We start from the raw sequence: 19,102 nt of genomic DNA on the forward strand, positions 1-19,102 counted from the left end.
CTTCTCGGCTCTCCCCTCCTGCTCCGTGGCTGAATGACTCATTACGAGCTTACATTTCTGGAGGGAAACTAAACTCCCGGAGGACCCATCATCCTTTCAGTCTCTCCTCTCTACCTTCTCTTCTTTTGTATCCACTGCTAAAGCCACTTTCTATCACACTAAATTACAAGCTTCTGCCTCTAACCCTAGGAAAATCTTTTCCACCTTCTCCCTCCCTCCTTAATTCTCCACCCCTCCCCCTGCCTCTCTGCAGATCACTTTGTCAACCACTTTGAAAAGAAGATTGATGACATCCACTTCTCATTCACTCAGCCTGTTGAGTTCCCTGGTCCCACTAATACAGAACTACCTTACGCCTGGACATCTTTCTCCCCTCTCCCTTCAGATGAAATCCTGCGACTAGTGTGGTCCGGCCGTCCGGCAACCTGCCCACTCAACCCCATCCTGTCCTCCGTTCTCCAGGCCATCTCTGGAGACCTTCTCCCATTCCTCAATTCCCTCATCAACTTATCCCTGACCACTGACTGCGTCCCATCTGACTTCAAAATGGCCAGTGTTGCTCCCCTCCTCAAGAAATCAATACTCTACCCCTCTGATGTCAAAAACTACAGACCGGTATCCTTTCTTACTTTTGTTTCCAAAACACTTGACCAACTTACTCACTATCTCTCTCAGAACGATCTTCTTGACCCTAACCAGTCAGACTTCAAGACGTGTCACTCAACTAAGACTGCTTTTCTCTGTGTCATAGAGGCTCTCCGCACTCCAAAAATTGACTCTCTCTCCTGTTCTCATCCTCCTAGATCTATCCGCTGACTTCGACACCGAGAACCATCAGATTGTCATTTATTTGACTAATGGGTCAAATCAGTGGTCATGTATAAAAAATTACTTCATAATCAGATAATACATCCATGGGGTGTATTTTGACTGGACAGCAAATAAACGTAATTTTTTTTGTTTTGAATTTTACCCCCTTTTTCTCCCCAATTTCGTGGTATCCAATTGTTAGTAGTTACTATCTTGTCTCATCGCTTCAACTCCCGTACGGGCTCGGGAGAGACGAAGGTCGAAAACCTTGCGTCCTCCGAAACACAACCCAACCAAGCCACACTGCTTCTTAACACAGCGCGCATCCAACTCGGAAGCCAGCCGCACCAACGTGTCGGAGGAAACCTGGCGACCTTGGTTAGCGTGCACTGCGCCTGGCCCGCCACAGGAGTTGCTGGTGCGAGATGAGACAAGGATATCCCTACCGGCCAAACCCTTCCTAACCCGGGCAACGCTAGGCCAATTGTGCATCACCCCACAGACCTCCCGGTCGCAGCCGGCTGCAACAGAGCCTGGGCACGAACCCAGAGTCTCTGGTGGCACAGCTAGCGCTGCGATGCAGTGCCCTAGACCACTGCGCCACCCGGGAAGCCCAGCAAATAAACTTTAAAGCAATTTTTCTCAGTTTCACTGCTTGCGTAGTTAATCCTCTTTGTCTTTGTATGGCAGAGCGGGTAACTGCAGTCAAAACATGGTGGAACAAAGCCAAAGTGCAGTAACTTAATTTACTGTTGTTTGCCTTGGTTTTTACTTGGATTTGGAAATTTACTGCAAATTTCACGATCCATTTTCTCTGAAATGGAACAATTGAACCAAAAAGCTTGATTTCAGTATTAACTACATTTTTAGCTAAAGACAGGAAAACATTCCCCACACCATTATACCACTGTCACCAGCCTGTACTGTTGACACCAGTCAGGATGGGGACATGGACTCATGCTGCTTACACCAAATCCTGACTCTGCCATCAGCATGACGCAACAGGAACCGTTCCAAGATGCCGTTCTACACACCGCTGTTGTACTGCGCCGTTATTTGCCTGTTGTGGCCCACCTGTTAGCTTGCACGATTCTTGCCATTCTCCTTCGACCTCTCTCATCAACAAGCTGTTTTCGCCCACAGGACTGGCGCTGACTGGATGGTTTTGTTTGTCGCACCATTCTCGGTAAACCCTAGACACTTTTGTGCGTGAAAAGCCCAGTGGGCCGGCCATTTCTGAGATACTGGAACCGGCGCGCCTGGCACCGATGATCATACTACTCTCAAAGTCGCTTAGGTCACTCGTTTTGCCCATTCTAACGTTCAATCGAACAATAACTGAATGCCTCAATGCCTGTCTGCCTGCTTTATATAGCAAGCCACGACCACGACTCACTGTTTGTAGGAGTGAATCATTTTTGTGAACAAGGGGTGGTGAACCTAATAAACTTGCCACTGAGTGTATTTGAGAGACAACAAGTGCTTGTGTGCAAATGCATTTTTGTTTTCAATAAACATTTGGAGACAAAATATAGTTTACATGCTGTCAACAATCCATGCCTACCCCATAATGTCTGTCCCATAGTTGCGCACGCATTGGTTTTGTTGCTTAACAACCAACCTGTCTATTAAATCCCCTATCTGAAGACAGTAGGGGTCTTAAACATGTAGATTATCAAGGTGGTTTGGAGTACAATGTTCAACCTAGTATCCAGAAACTGAGCGTCCGTTGAATTTTATTGGTCTTCCAGCAGGACAACGACTTCACGAAAAGCACCCAGAAATGGTTCAAGAAGACATGCTGGACTGTTCTGGAATGGCCAGCGATGAGTTCAGATCTCAATCTCATCGAAAACCTACGGCGAGACATTAAACAGCAGTTGGTCAAAGGCACTCCTCAAAGGCACTCTTCAACAAAGGTGCAGCAAGCTCATTGATGGCTACAAGAAGCATTTGTAGCCATCAGCCAAAAGCTGGGCAACGAAGTTCTAGCTCTGGGGTGCCAATAATTTTGTCAATGCCATTTGTTTTACTTTCTAAATTAAAATGGTAAACTTAGAAGAAATAGGGAAATATTTAAGAAAAGTGCAAGGGTGCCAATATATTTGGCCGCAACTATATATCGTCAATTTGCTTTGTTTCATTTACCTTCTCAGTCAATAGCGTAAGCACTTAAGCGAGAGAAAGAGAGAGTGTGTGTTTAGTTTATTAGGATCCCCAATAGTACTGCTCGTGCAGCAGCTACTCTTCCTGGGATACACATAAAATGTACAAATACATGACCAACTACAGAACAGTTTTAGACAAGAACAACATAAGATATTACATTAAATTAAAAATAAATGAAGAGTTATCTTTTGGAAAGACCCCAAGAGTCAACAACAACACTATTTACACACCATTCGATAGCCAATATATATTGTAGGTATTGGTTGAAGCTCAATATTATATTCAAATCTCCCTACTCTCATATCTAAGCCAATATGACACCAATCTCAATTAAAATTTGCAAATCAACTTGAATGGAAGTACAAAACACACTCCCAACCTCTTGTCATGAGCCATCCCACCGTTACCGAGAACCACATACCAGATGTTTTTAACAGAGTCGTAAGCAATTGATTTTTAAGAGTATTTCTTGCGCCGACCTACTCAAATTCTAGACGTTGGATTAAAAAGAGACTATAGCATCCATAAAGCGACCATTCGATTGAAAAAATGCTGGATTGACTAAATTTGTAGGTGCAACAGTTTTCATAAAATGTGTAATTTATCACTCTCACATGCTCATTTCTGTCCATTAAGAACCAATTATGTGCTACCGTTTTGTAGTATTTTTGACAATGCTTATATCTTTTTTAGCCGAAACTCAGAGTTCTAACACCGGGTTGGTTGCTCGGCAACAACACATCTGCTTGCACAATGCTCCCATTCCTCTTCATTGGCTGTGCGAAGTTGCTGGCTATTGGTGGAAACTGGAACACGCTGTCGTACACGTTGATCCAGAGCATCCCAAACAGGCTCAATGTGTGACATGTCTGGTAAGTAGGCAGACCATGGAAGAACTGGGACATTTTCAGCTTCCAGGAATTCTGTACAGATCCTTGCGAGGTGATGGCGGCGGATGAATGGCATGACAATAAGCTTCAGGATCTCGTCACGGTATCTCTGTGCATTCCAATTGCCAATTTGCCAAAATGCAATTAAGTGTTCATTGTCCGTAGCTTATGCCTGCCCATACCATAACCCCTGCCACAATGGGGCACTCTGTTCACAACTTTGACATCTGCCCAGTACAGTTGAAACCGGGATTCATCTGTGAAGAGCACACTTCTCCTGCGTGCCAGTGGCCATTGAAAGTGAGCATTTGCCCACTGAAGTCGGTTAAGACGCCGAACTGCAGTCAGGTCAAGACCCTGGTGAGGACGACAAGCACGCAGATGAACTTCCCTGAGACGGTTTCTGACAGTTTGTGCAGACCCACAGTTTCATCCTGTCACGGACCAAATGCAAACACCAGCTGGTTGACAGAGGGATAATGGGTCATTTCTATGCGCTTGTTGATGTCCTTCTCCCACTGGAACGTCCAACTCCTCCATTGTGTGATGTCAGAGCAGACCACCGTTGTCCCAAACTTGTACTTCAAACTATGGATAGGCAGGTTGCTTAGGATTCAAACCTTCTTTCTACATTGTAGAATAATAGTGAAGACAGCAAAACTATGAAATAACACATATGGAATTACGTAGTAACCAAAAAAGTTTTAAACAATTCAAAACATATTTTATATTTGAGATTCTTCAAAACCTTTGCTTGATGACAGCTTTGCACACTCTTGGCATTCTCTCAACCAGCTTGATGAGGTAGTCACCTGGAATGCATTTCAATTAACAGGTGTGCCTTGTTAAAAGTTAATTTCGGGAATTTCTTTCCGTCTTGATGCGTTTGAGCCAATCAGTTGTGTTGTGACAATATAGGGGGGTATACAGAATATAGCACTATTTGGTAAAAGACCAAGTCCATATTATGGCAAGAACAGCTCAAACAAGCAAAGAGAAATGACAGTCCATCATTACTTAAAGACAAGACGGTCAGTCAATACGGAAAATTTCAAGAACTTTGAAAGTTTCTTCAAGTGCAGTTGCAAAAACCATCAAGCGCTATGATGAAACTGGCGCTCATGAGGACCGCCACAGGAAAGGAAGACCCAGAGTTACCTCTGCTGCAGAGGATAAGTTCATTCGAGTTACCAGCCTCAGAAATTGCAGCCCAAATAAATGCTTCACAAAGTTCAAGTAACAGACACATCTCAACATCAACTGTTCAGAGGAGACTGTGTGAATCAGGCCTTCATAGTCGAATTGCTGCAAAGAAACCACTACTAAAGGACACCAATAAGAAGAAGAGACTTACTTGGGTCCAGAAACATGAGCAATGGACATTAGACCGGTGGAAATTTGTCCTTTGGTCTGGAGTCATAGTTGGAGATTTTTGGTTACAACCGCCATGTCTTTGTGAGATGCGCTGTGAGTGAACGGATGATCTCCTCATTTGTATTTCCCACCATAAAGCATGGAGGAGGAGGTATTATGGTGTGGGGGTGCTTTGCTGGTGACACTGAGCACAGGAACGCTGTGTGCTGTAAAACCTTGGTAGAGCATGGGTGGTATAGGCAATGTGGTGTCTTTTGGGTTCAGACCAATGCCTATTCTCACTTAAAACTTTGTTTATTTTTAAAATATATATATTTATATTCTTATATTCATACATTGCAGCTAAATTAGATCTTTGGAAAGAGTAGAGGCGCTGTGATACAAGATGTTTTTTTAATCTGTTTTTTGAAGCTAAACTTGCTTTTTGCCTGAGTAACCTCTAGTGGCAGAGCATTCCACGATGACATGGCTCTATACATAAATGAGCAACGCATTAAATTAGATTTGGATTTGGGTACCGTGTAGAAACCTATAGTGGCGTGTCTAGTGGGGTATGTACAGTGCCTTCAGAAACTATCACAACCCTTGACGTTTACAAGGTGGGCAAAAAAAAGTATATATTTTTTGCCAACGATCGACACAAAATACTCTACAATGTCAAAGCGGAATAAAAATTCGAACATAAAAAAAAAGAATACATAATACAGAATACATAAATATTCAACCCAGGAACTCAGGAACATTCAATAATGTCTTGGTAAGCAACTCCAGTGTACACTAAGTGCACAAAACATTAGGAACACCTTCCTAATATTGAGCTTCACACCCTTTTCCCTCAGAACAGCATCAATTCATCGGGGCAAGGACTCTACAAGGTGTCGAAAGCGTTCCACAGGGATGCTGGCCCATGTTGACTCCAGTGCTTCCCACAGTTTTGTAAAGTTTGCTGGATGTCCTTTGGCTTATGGACCATTCTTGAAACACATGAGAAACTGTTGAGTGTGAAAAACCCAGCAGGTGCCTGGCACGTACTACCACACCCCGTTCAAAGGCACTTAACCGTTTCACTCATTTTTTTAATGTACTGTACGTGATGACAGAATGCACTCACTGTTCCAAAATATGATTGTTACACAATAGGACAGTTAACCCTCGCTGTCCCCAAACCAAGACACACTGCCTGCTAATTATCTGTAGGCTATGATTCCACTTGTCAATTAAAAATATTGTCTAACAAGTTTTTATTTTCTAACAACAGTTTGAAATGTGGTGTAGCTCATTTCACTTTTGCGAACAATTGATGTTTGAATCTTTACTCTTCAACGAGAGCCCAAGCACTTCCCCAGTGTTTCCCCAGATCAAGTATGCAGACATTTGCGCAGTCTTGCATTAACTTTTTCACCATGGCACATTTTCTGGCTGGGGCTCGCATTGCCTTCATTGTTGTTGTCTTTACAAATAATAACTTTGGACATGTGTGTGCTCCTATCAAAGTAATTGCCTTATTTTCTGTATATCGTGTTGTCGTTTCAACTGTAGCATACCGTATTGGAGCATAAAGTATTTACTGTTTTATTCACATATTTTCAAGTACTGGTGACAAATCATGCATTCCGATTCATGCATAGGTTTTGAAGGTTGAACTGATTATGATGAGCTAATGCTAAGCTATTTGCCAGCTATGTGTGGCTCCATTTTTGTTGACATTATACAATGCATTCTGGGTGTCATGTAAACGTCTGTCAGACCAAAGATGTTATTACAAAATGAGGTGAAGGGATGGCAAACTCATCTTTCCAGTAAACTTCTGAAAGTGAATGAAGGCAGCATCATGTTGTGGGGGTGCTTTGCTGCAGGAGGGACTGGTGCACTTCACAAAATAGATGGCATCATGAGGGAGGAAAATTATGTGGATATATTGAAGCAACATCTCAAGACATCAGTCACGAAGTTAAAGCTTGGTCGCAAATGGGTCTTCCAAATGGACAATGACCCCAAGCATACTTCCAAAGTTGTGGCAGAATGGCTTAAGGACAAGAAATTCAAGGTATTGGAGTGGCCATCACAAAACCTCAATCCCATAGAACTGAAAAAGCGTGTGCAAGCAAGGAAGCCTACAAACCTGACTCAGTTACACCAGCTTTGTCAGGAGGCATGGGCCAAAATTCACCCAACTTATTGTGGGAAGCTTGTGGAAGGCTACCCAACACGTTAAACAATTTTAAGGCAATGCTACCAAATACTAATTGAGTGTATGTAAACTTCTGACCCACTGGGAATGTGATGAATGCTGAAATAAATAATTTTCCCTACTATTATTCTGACATTTCACATTCTTTTAAAATAAAGTGGTGATCCTAACTGACCTAAAACAGGAAATTTTTACTAGGATTAAATGTCAGGAATTGTGAAAAACTGCGAGGCTACATACAGACAACGGTTAGTCAGGCTGATTGAGGTAGTATGTACATGTAGCTTTGGTTAAAGTGACAATGCATATATGATGAACAGAGAGTAGCAGTAGCGTAAAAGAGGGGGTTGGCGGGTGGTGGGTGGCAGGTGGCAGGTGGCGGGACACAATGCAGATAGCCAGGTTAGCCAATGTGGGGGAACACTGGTTGGTCGGCCCAATTGAGGTAGTATGTACATGAATGTATAGTTAAAGTGACTATGCATATATGATAAACAGAGACTAGCAGCAGCGTAAAAAGAGGGGTTTGGGGGGGCACACAATGCAAATAGTCCGGGTAGCCATTTGATTACCTGTACCTGAGTCTTATGACTTGGCGGTAAAAACTGTTGAGAAACCTTTTGTCCTAGACTAGGCACTCTGGTACCGCTTGCCATGCGGTAGTAGAGAGAACAGTCTATGACTGGGGTGGCTGGGGTCTTTTTAGGGCCTTCCTCTGGCACCGCCTGGTGTAAAGGTCCTGGATGGCAGGCAGCTTAGCCCCAGTAATGTACTGGGCCGTACGCACTACCCTCTGTAGTGCCTTGCGGTCAGAGGCCGAGCAATTGCTGTACCAGGCAGTGATGCAACCAGTCAGGATGCTCTCGATGTTGCAGCTGTAGAACCTTTTGAGGGTCTCAGGACCCATGCCAAATCTTTTTAGTTTCCCAAAGGGGGAATAGGCTTTGTCCTGCCCTGTTCACGACTGTCTTGGTGCGTTTGAACCATTCTAGTTTGTTGTTGATGTGGACACCAAGGAACATGAAGCTCTCAACCTGCTCCACTACAGCCCCGTTGATGAGAATGGGGGCATGCTCTGTCCTCCTTTTCCTGTAGTCCACAATCATCTCCTTAGTCTTGGTTATGTTGAGGGAGCGGTTGTTATTCTGGCACCACCCGGCCAGGTCTCTGACCTCCTCCCTATTGGCTGTCTCGTCGTTGTCGGTGATCAGGCCTACCACTGTTGTGTCGTCTGCAAACTTAATGATGGTGTTGGAGTCGTGCCTGGCCATGCAGTCGTGGTTTGGACAGGGAGTACAGGAGGGGGGCTGAGCACGCAACCCCTGGGGAGCTCCCAGTGTTGAGGATCAGCATGCAGATGTGTTCTACCTACCCTCACCACCTGGGGCGGCCTGTCAGGCAGTCCAGGATTACGTTGCAGGCGGAGGTGTTTAGTCCCAGGACCCTTAGCTCAGTGATTAGCTTTGAGGGTTTGTGTTGAACGCTGTAGTCAATGAATAGCCTTCTCACATAAGTGTTTCCTTTGTCAGGTGGGAAAGGGCACTGTGGGTGCAATAGAGATTGCAGTCATCTGTGGATCTGTTTGGACGGTATGAAATTGGGTGGGTCTAGGGTTCTGGGATACATGGGTGTTGAATGTGAGCCAGTTTTTGCACTGCACTTAAAGAATTTCAAAGTTTTCTGGAAAGTCATGTTGACTGACCTTCATGTCTTCAAGTAAATGATGGACTGTCATTTCTCTTTGCTATCCTGAGCTGTTCTTGGGGCCAATAATATGGACTTGGTATTTACGCAATAGGGCCTATCTTCTGGTTACCCTATCCTTGTCAAACACAACTGATTGGCTCAATGAATAGGAAGAAAGAAATTCAGCGAAATATAAACTTTTAACAGGGCACACCTGTTTTTTGAAATGCATCCAAGTGCTACCTCATGGAAGTCTGGTTGAGAGAATGTCTAGAGCGTATAAAGCTCCATCAAGGCAAAGGGTTGGCTATTTGAAGATATAGAAATATAAAATATACTTTGATTTGTTTCCACTTTTTTTGGTTACTACAATGATTCTAATGTGCTATTTCATAGTTTTGATGTCTTCTTATTATGCTCAATGTAAAAATAGTAGAAATAAAGAAAAACCTTGAATGGAAGTAGGAGTTCTAAAACTTTTGACCGTATTTAAACATGGAGTTATTAAGGTGGCTATGCATAATGACAACAACAAGAGAGGTAGCAGTGGTGGAAAAGGAGGGGGGGGGGGGGGGGGGGGGGGGGGCAATGCATAGACCGGTGTAGCCATTTGATTAGATTTTAGCGAGTCTTACAGCTGAGGTAGAAGCTGTTTAGGGCCTCTTGGACTAACTTGGCGCTCCGGTAACGCTTTCTGTGGCCGTTAGATTAAATGGATTAAATGTCAGGATTGTGAAAAATGAGTTTGAATGTTTTTGGCCTAAGGTGTCATGTACACTTCCGACTTCAACTGTATCATACAACTTTGAGTGTCCGACTTACATTTACTATTTTACATCAAGTCTATGAGAAGGCCTGGTGGTGTGCTCAGTGGGGTTGAACTATATCAGTGGGGAAGAACAAGTTATTTGATACCTGCGATTTTGGCAGGTTTTCCTACTACAAGCACATGTAGAGGTCTGAATTTTTTATCACAATAGGTCCACTTCAAACTGTGAGATGACGGAATCTAAAACAATGAAATCCAGAAAATCACATTGTATGATTTTAAGTATTCATTTGCATTTATTGCATGACATAGTATTTGAATCACCTACACCAGTAAGAATTCAGCTCTCACAGACCTGTTAGTTTTCTTTAAGAAGCCCTCCTGTTCTCCACTCATTACCTGTATTACTGCACCTGTTGAAGCTCGTTCTGTATAAAAGACACCTGTCCACACACTCAACAAACAGACTCCACCTCTCCACATGGCCAAGACCAGAGAGCTGTGTAAGGACATCAGGGATAAAATTGTAGACCTGCACAAGCTGGGATGGGCTACAGGACAATAGGCAAGCAGCTTGGTGAGAAGCAACAACTGTGGCGCAATTATTAGAAAAGAGAAAAAATAGAAGAAGTTCAAGATGATGGTCAATCACCTCGGTCTGGGGCTCCTGCAAGATCTCACCTCGTGGGGCATCAATGATCATGAGGAAGGTGGGTCAGCCCAGAACTACACGGCAGGACCTGGTCAATGACCTGAAGAGAGCTGGGACCACAGTCTCAAAGAAAACCATTAGTAACACACTACGCCGTCATGGATTAAAATCCTGCAGCGAACACAAGGTCCCCTGCTCAAGCAGGCGCATGTCCAGGCCCGTCTGAAGTTTGCCAATGACCATCTGGATGATCCAGAGGAGGAATGGAGAAGGTCATGTGTCTGATGATCAAAATAGAGCTTTTGGTCTAACTCCACTCGCCGGGAGAAGAAGAAGTACGACACCCCAAGAACACCATCCCCAACCGTGAAGCATGGAGGTGGAAACATCATTCTTTGGGATGCTTTCTGCAAGGGGACAGGACGACTGCACCGTATTGAGGGAGGTGGATGGGGCCATGTATTGCGAGATCTTAGCCAACAACCTCCTTCCCTCAGTAGACCATTGATGATGGTCGTGGCGGGTCTTCCAGCATGACAACGACCCGAAACACACAGCAGGGCACTAAGGAGTGGCTCCGTAAGAAGTATCTCAAGGTCTGGAGTGGCCTAGCCATCTCCAGACCTAAACCCAATAGAAAATCTTTGGGGACTGAAAGTCCGTATTGCCAGCGACAGCCCCGAACCTGAAGGATCTGGAGAAGGTCTGTATGGAGGAGTGGGCCAAAATCCCTGCTGCAGTGGTGTGCAAACCTGGTCAAGAACTACAGGAAACGTATGATCTCTGTAATTGCAAACAAAGGATTCTGTACCAAATATTAAGTTCTGCTTTTCTGATGTATCAAATACTTATGTCATGCAAAAAATGCTATTTAATTACTTAAAAATCATACAATGTGATTTCTTGGATTTTTGTTTTAGATTCCGTCTCTCACAGTTGAAGTGTACCTATGATAAAAATTACAGACCTCTACATGCTTTTTAAGTAGGAAAATCTGCAAAATCGGCAGTGTATCAAATACTTGTTCTCCCCACTGTATGTGTGTGTTTGTGTGTGTGTAATTAGCTCCAGTGACACAGTGGTGATAAGGATGTTAGAAGATTAGACCATGGTAACATCAGATAACATAGTAGAAGTTTAATGATTCATCTCACTGTGTTGTTATGCTGACATACAGAATCTGGGCTAGGCTTGCTGGCCCCAGTGTGTCAGACAGAAACAATGATATCAAATTCAACTTCAGCAGCAGTATGTCAGACTTGTATAAATGACTTCATATTTCCTGAAATACAATCCATTCCACACATAAATGTGTAACTATTTTGTCCCTGTTTAAATCCATCACAGATTAAGAACAGTTAGAGCCTCTTTAGTGTGTAGCAGTGGTGACGGCGAGGTTAAAATGTCACTTATGACTTCATTTTCCACATAACGACTTCTCATAGAGTATACACAAAACTAAACAGCCTATACAAATGACATGGCCGTACAACCCAAACATGACAGCCAACATGACTAATAATACTGAATAACTGGGTGAGTTCAAAGGTCAAAATCAGAGTTTATTATACAACCTTTGATCGAATTGTGTGTCAGGACAGGTGTGTGTATCACCCAGACTATAATCTCAGCTGTGAAACACACAGGAAGAACACTTCACAGAGACATCATGTTCAGGTAAGAACCTCTTCTTGTACTTTCAGGGGGAAACCACTGGCATATAGTACATGTTACATCAGAACACAGTGAATCAGTTGTCGGTTAATCAGATTAATAATCATCAATAGTCAGTTGATCATCATGTCTCTCTTCCTCTCAGAATTTCTGTGTTGATCTGCATCTCTCTACTGGTTTATGGCAACTCAGCCAAGCCATACAAGTCCTGGGTACGTACCGTAGACTGCATAAATATAACATTACTTCAATGTATGTACTCGCCTCCCTTCAGTGTACTCGGTACTATTATTCTCCTATGCACCAGTCTTTTGTTCTCTCTCTTGCAGGATAAAGTGGCTGAGTCTGCAGTCCAGGAGACTCTGATGTGAGTCCTCTCTGTTCTGTTATCGTTCGGTTCATATATAATAAAATATGCAGACCTGTGCAGAAAATGTGTATCAGCCTAAAGCCGGGATGCAATCCAATCGCACTTTGTCGACAACGCGCCGTTTACCTTCAATGTGATTTCCACAAACGCGGTAACATTGTAACACAGCATTATACAGATTGAATCCCGGCCTGCGTTTCCCTCCCTCCACCCAGTAATAATGCTTCACTGTTCATTCCCTCTTTAGGTCTGAAAAGGAGAGGGTGATGTTTGATCTGGGGCTGAAGCAGGTGGAGGCTCCTGAAGACATGGACATCACTAACAATGACATCCACCCTGTCATGGCCACCTGGAAGAACATGAGAGGGGGAGGTGGGAAGAGACAGAAGGTAGAAAGAGAGGTAGTCCAAAGCAGATACTCCACAACCGAGGAGGACATGGACAATCTATACCACCCATCCATGGAGCAGACCCACGAGCCTGACCTGGCCAGAGCCCGATCTCAGCCAGAGGACACCTTCGTTGGGATGGCCATCCAGACAGAGCCCCTAGAGGAGGATAACACAAAGTACTACCAGGAGGCTGGGATAGATCTAGATAACATCTCTCATCTCTTCTCAGGCCAGGAGGATCCACGGCACCCTGAACAGGACTGGGACGAACTCTACCATCCAGAGATGAAGAGGGGAGACGGGCGGTACCAAGTGGACGTGCCTCACCAGGGAGAGCTCTCTGCTGTAGTGGCAGAGGTCAAGGGTCATAGTGAGCCAGAGGAAGACAGGGATGACCTCTACCATGGTGACCTGCCTGTACCTGTTCAGGTGAATGGGAGTGGCCAGGACAGGCAGCAGTCTGCCGATTGGCCCTCTCAGAGGATGTACAGAGAACCAGAGGAGGACCTGGATGACCTCCATCATCATTAATTAAACACCTAAGACCCATGATATCTACCCCCTAACTGACTGTCAACTCTACAGTCAGCTACAGCTCTACTGCATCCAATCAAATACAGTTAAAAGCTGTACATACAGCAATGGGTTAAAGGCACATCGAAATGACTCTATAGAAGTCTATAAACTAACACTGTATGGATCTAACCGTTTATTATATGTTTAATAACCAGTACTGTATAAGTCGATCTTCTAAAACATTAAAGACACCTGTAACCTCTACTGTAATGTGTCTGTCTTACATCTACTTAATCATTCACATGGAATACGAATAGAAAAATCACTATATTGTTTATTTACAATTGATACATTGCATATTAGATTTCAAATGGATCTTGACATCAACATTAAAATAATATATATTTTGAAAGAAAATCTAGATGTTTCTCAGAAACATGCAAACTCAAATTCTTAGGTCATTTGTTAGGTAATGCAAAATTTGGTTGTGCCCCGTCGATAACATTCAACGTGTGTGTCAATCTAGTAGTTCACCCGGGATGACTCCCTTCTTCAGTATCAGGCACCCATAGAGCGCTGTCTCCCTGTTTATAGAGAGAGAGAGAGAGAGAGAGAGAGAGAGAGAGAGACACAGTAAACACACACACAAAACTGGAGAGATACCTAGTCAGTTGCACATCTGAATGAATTCAACCGAAATGTGTCTTCCACCATTTAACCCAACCCCTCCGAATCAGAGAGGTGCAGGGGGCTGCCTTAATCGTCCTCATCGGCGGCCTGGGAGCAGTTGTTGTTGGGGGTTAACTGCCTTGCTCAAGGGCAGAACGGCCGATTTCTCCACCATGCCAGCTCGGGGATACGAAACAGCGACCTTGCGGTCACTGGCCCAACGCTGTTAACCGCTAGGTTACCTGTCGCCCCATTTATCTGGGGCGACACATGAAGACACATGCGCGCACACACACACACACACACACACACACACACACACACACACACACACACACACACACCACATTCACCAACACGACACAACACACCCACAACACAACACACACACACACACACACAGAGAGAGAGAGAGAAAAACCTGCATCTCACCCAGTTGCTACAACAGCAAAGGCTTTCTTGGCTCGTTCATAGAATGCAAATCTCTCCACCTTCTCGAGAGGAGCCTGGACACAGAACACACAATAACTTTACTCAACATATAAGTATGTGTGTGTGTGTGTGTGTGTGTGTGCACGCGTTCACCCCTATCCACTCACCTGTACGCCAGCATGTGCCAGCTTCTGTCTGAAGATGTCCCATACAGGAGTGGCTACTCCCCTTTCTTTGTCACTGTCCACCAACTCCATCACGGCAGCCTACACACGCACATGCACACGAAACAATTGGTCACTGTCCAGCTAGCTCTCCAGATGTGACATATTGACATTTCCAGTTGCTGGGGACCTACCGGGCTGGGGACGTAGGTATCCAGGGGCAATAGCTTCAAAATGGCCTCCAAAAGCTCAGCAGCCCTTAGACCTGCAGGAAAATCACAGAGACTGACCATGTGATACAATACAACACACTCTTTAATTAGGGCCAGTATCGTGACACTTGTTAGTATCGTGGCAACACTGGCAAGGAAACAAAACACAAAGCAGATTTAACTTCTTTAGGAAAACAGCCCTAATGTTGGAAACAAACATAACTATTTGTTGTCATCCAGAGACACTTCTTTTCCATGCTATAGCAAACAATATTTGACATACATCGTGTTTTAATTTTTGCCAGGGAAAAAATATATATAAGTATACTACATACCGGTACTACACAACATAAGTATCCAGAGTGTTTTTTCTGTTCCCCTGGTTAAGTAAAGGTTAAGTATACACCTACCATCAGCTCGGATCTCAATGGGACCGCAGGTGCAGGTGGAGGAGGTAGGGAAGTTTGTATCAGCCAGAACTGTAACGAGACAATGAATTGAAATATATCAATGTATCTCTTTATTGTCCTTGTTTGAGACTTCAATCTGTAACCAGGAGATTGATTTGAGAGATGAGTTGACACATTTAAAAAACATTTTTTTTTTAAACAGAAGTTGCCAGATTGATTGGATGGAGGGATAAACGAAAACTGTAATGTCTTCTATTGACTATTGCATTTCACCTCGCTTAAGTGGTATAAACCTACAGAGGAGTTTAGAAACAAAAGCCAATAGTGGAGGTGCATAAAGATGGCGGCCCCCATGCACTTACCACAAATTCCTAGTTTTTATAAGTTCGCCATATTGTACATTGCTCTCCATTACTCTTTTTTGTATGGTCATTAGCAGAGTATACATGATCCCAATTTTAGCTTCAAGACTCCGGCAACTTGAAAAAAACAATACGCTGATGTATTGTTACATTGAACCATATCACGCGCTGTAGTTTAACTCGGTGTGGATAGTGCTAAAACAATGATGTCATATTTGAATTCTGCCATCTTTATGCACATTCGCCATTACAATAGGTTACATGTGGTAAATGTGGATTCCTAGACCTGCACTGACACTTGTGATGGGGAAAATGAAGCTTCCTGAAGCATTTAGGCATTATTGCCAATTGTGTCGAAAATAGGTTAATTACCCAATGCTTTAATCAACAGTGTTAAGTTTATGAAGATTCCCATTAGCTATTGCACATTCCTGGGGTCCACAAAAAAAAACGTACAAATATGACAAAGTACAGAATAGTAATAGACGAGATCGACATAAAATATTACATTAAAGTGGCACCTGCTGGTAAAAAGAATTGAGTGCAGCCAAATTATTATAGTTGCCTTCCCACAATGGAATAATCCAACAATGCAAATTAATTACTTAAAAATCATACAATGTGATTTTCTGGATTTTTGTTTTAGATTCCATCTCTCACAGTTGAAGTGTACCTATGATAAAAATTACAGACCTCTACATGCTTTGTAAGTAGGAAAACCTGCAAAATCGGCAGTGTATATACAGTGGGGAGAACAAGTATTTGATATATATATATATATATACACATAGTATCAGTCAAAAGTTTGGACACACCTATTCATTCAAAGGTTTTTCTTTATTTTTACTATTTTCTACATTGTAGAATAATAGTGAAGACATTACAACTATGAAATAACACATATGGAATCATGTAGTAACCCCCCCCAAAAAATCTAAATATATTTTAAATGTGAGATTCTTCAAAGTAGCCACCCTTTGCCTTGATGACATCGTAGCACACGTAACCTACCTGGAGCTGGCAAACAGATTCAATAAATAGCCTATAACTTCAGTGTATTGTTGTTGTAGCCTTGTTATCATGCAGCTATTAATTGACATGTTTAGTTAATTAAATTGGAAGTTATCAAAGCTTTATCGCAATTGCCGTCGATCAGTTGTTAGAACGCAATAGATTGAAGGTAACAGTCAGTCAGATTAGGCTACAGGTAAAACATATATATATATAATTAACACTGGCTATTGGGAAACACAAGCACTTCTTACCTCTAAAATCGCCAAGCTATTCATGTTGAATACATTTGTGTGTTATTTTGAACTAAGCAAGCAGCAAAATCGTTCAGTTGACAGCTTTCCTACATGTTGCCTAGGCTACTGTAGACTATCCAAAATAAGATGTAGGCCTATCAGGAGCTAAAGGCTAGGCTACCTGCATATATCAAAGCAAACCATGGCAAAGTTGAATTACAATAATAAACCCAGATTTTTGTCTGTAGCCTATGCCTATTGAAATGACAGGTCAATCTCGCAAATGGGCCATTTATAAATGTTTGCAGTCTTAACATCTGGCACATAATAATGGCAGAATTGCCAGAAAATAGCCTAACATTCGTAAAAAAATATTACATTTTTTTTTTTTTTTTTTTTTAAATCTAAGTGTTTCTTGCTCAGCGATTTGGAGATCCTCTTTTCAACTTTCATCACTCAAACTCCTGTCGGATTTATCTATAGTGCGCAAAAGAGATGCATTTACAATTATAAAACCGGGTTCGAGCCCTGAATGCTGCTTGGCTAAAAGCTGTGGTATATCAGACCGTATACCATGGGTATAACAAAACAAAAGTTACTGTTCTAATTACGTTGGTAACCAGTTTGAGGCAATACGGCACCCTGGGGTTTGTGGTATCTGGCCATTACACCCGGGCTAACGGCTGTATAGGCACTCTGCATTGCGTCACGCTTAAGAACAGCCCTAATGGCTGTCGATTTAACTCGTTTGACTGCAATGATTAGGCACAAGGGGTAAGGCATATGACCAGCGAGTTAAAATCGACATCCATTGACGGAAAATGATCTGGCGAGTTTAACAAAGGCCAATTATCTTTTCTCTTGCGACATATTCAAATGTCTTTAGTACGACATGTCATGGTTCACAATAATTCATATTTTGATGAAAACAGAATTTTGCTTCAAACGTCGTTACGTCGAGATTCCTTCTTAATTGTCTCGATAACGTTATGGAAAAGGGTTTATTGTATACACGTGTCCGCTCCTCTCTTGCTGTGGTCATTGTCTTAGAACTTGTAACTGTACCTGGCAACCCTGATCCGCACACTGCTTTGTTTGAATTAGAGTGCTTAGCGATTTCGACGCACGCCTCAGAAGCTCCGGTATCAAACATTAACATCACTACTGACAACAAGATCCATCGAACAGGTGACGTTCACAGACCTTCATTGAATCAGCAAGTTCACGTTCGCTCTTACGAGCGTAGCTAGCTGATTTATTTACCCAGTTCGTCTCCGTGGCCCATCTTGGCCAGGGCATACAGCAACTCTGGCGACAGAATGGACGGTATTCCTTTTAGAATAACCATAGTAGCAGGTTCGATAACACAGGCACTTCACAGAAGGAAAAAGACGACCAGGAAGTAAGTCATGAGATCAGAGTGCTTGTAGGCTATTATATTTGTCTAACACAGGTTGCCGAACTACAGTCAGTGAGGGCACACCCCTCTTCAGGGGCGGACTGGGGCAAAAATTCAGCCCTGGCATTTCAGCCACAACAACCCACATAACCACGAGCGCGCATCCCCTACTACTTACGTTCATCCACCTCTGGCCTGCTCGCCTCCCTACCTCTGAGGAAGTACAGTTCCCGCTCAGCCCAGTCAAAACTGTTCGCTGCTCTGGCACCCCAATGGTGGAACAAACTCCCTCACGACGCCAGGTCAGCGGAGTCAATCACCACCTTCCGGAGACACCTGAAACCCCACCTCTTTAAGGAATACCTAGGATAGGATAAAGTAATCCTTCTAACCCCCCCCCCCCCCCCCWWAAAARARWTAGATGCACTATTGTAAAGTGGCTGTTCCACTGGATATCATAAGGTGAATGCACCAATTTGTAAGTCGCTCTGGATAAGAGCGTCTGCTAAATGACTTAAATGTAAATGTTAAATGTACTTACACATACAGGCAGTAATGCTACTGAAACATAACCTAGGCAACTATAGGACAGCGTGTCTTTGTCTAAATATCAGACTGTTACCATGGTTACTCCACAGATATCAGTCTGGAAGAAGTCGCTGTAAAAAAGATGCAATTGTCTCTACAGGCCAGAATGTTGAATACAATGATATT

General features: G+C 43.2%; 2 protein-coding genes across 2 annotated transcripts; one reads left to right on the forward strand and one right to left on the reverse strand.

Moving 5' to 3' along the window:
- The first annotated feature begins 12,112 nt into the window (after positions 1-12,112).
- On the forward strand, positions 12,113-13,757 carry si:ch211-217g15.3 (uncharacterized). Its single transcript, XM_024138400.2, has 4 exons — positions 12,113-12,218; positions 12,361-12,427; positions 12,545-12,582; positions 12,833-13,757. The coding sequence occupies exons 1-4, from the start codon at positions 12,211-12,213 to the stop codon at positions 13,506-13,508; spliced, it is 789 nt and encodes a 262-aa protein (XP_023994168.1). The 5' UTR covers positions 12,113-12,210; the 3' UTR covers positions 13,509-13,757.
- A 52-nt stretch (positions 13,758-13,809) lies between these two features.
- Positions 13,810-18,452, reverse strand: fuom (fucose mutarotase). The gene is made up of 6 exons (XM_024138401.2): positions 18,253-18,452; positions 15,381-15,449; positions 14,953-15,023; positions 14,762-14,860; positions 14,595-14,668; positions 13,810-14,077 (listed from the first exon to the last, which is right to left on the reverse strand). Exons 1-6 carry the CDS (start codon positions 18,335-18,337, stop codon positions 14,011-14,013), a joined length of 465 nt encoding a protein of 154 aa, XP_023994169.1. The 5' UTR covers positions 18,338-18,452; the 3' UTR covers positions 13,810-14,010.
- Positions 18,453-19,102: the final 650 nt, after the last annotated feature.

Source organism: Salvelinus sp. IW2-2015, unplaced genomic scaffold, assembly GCF_002910315.2.
Source record: "Salvelinus sp. IW2-2015 unplaced genomic scaffold, ASM291031v2 Un_scaffold1464, whole genome shotgun sequence".
NCBI lineage: Eukaryota > Metazoa > Chordata > Actinopteri > Salmoniformes > Salmonidae > Salvelinus > Salvelinus sp. IW2-2015.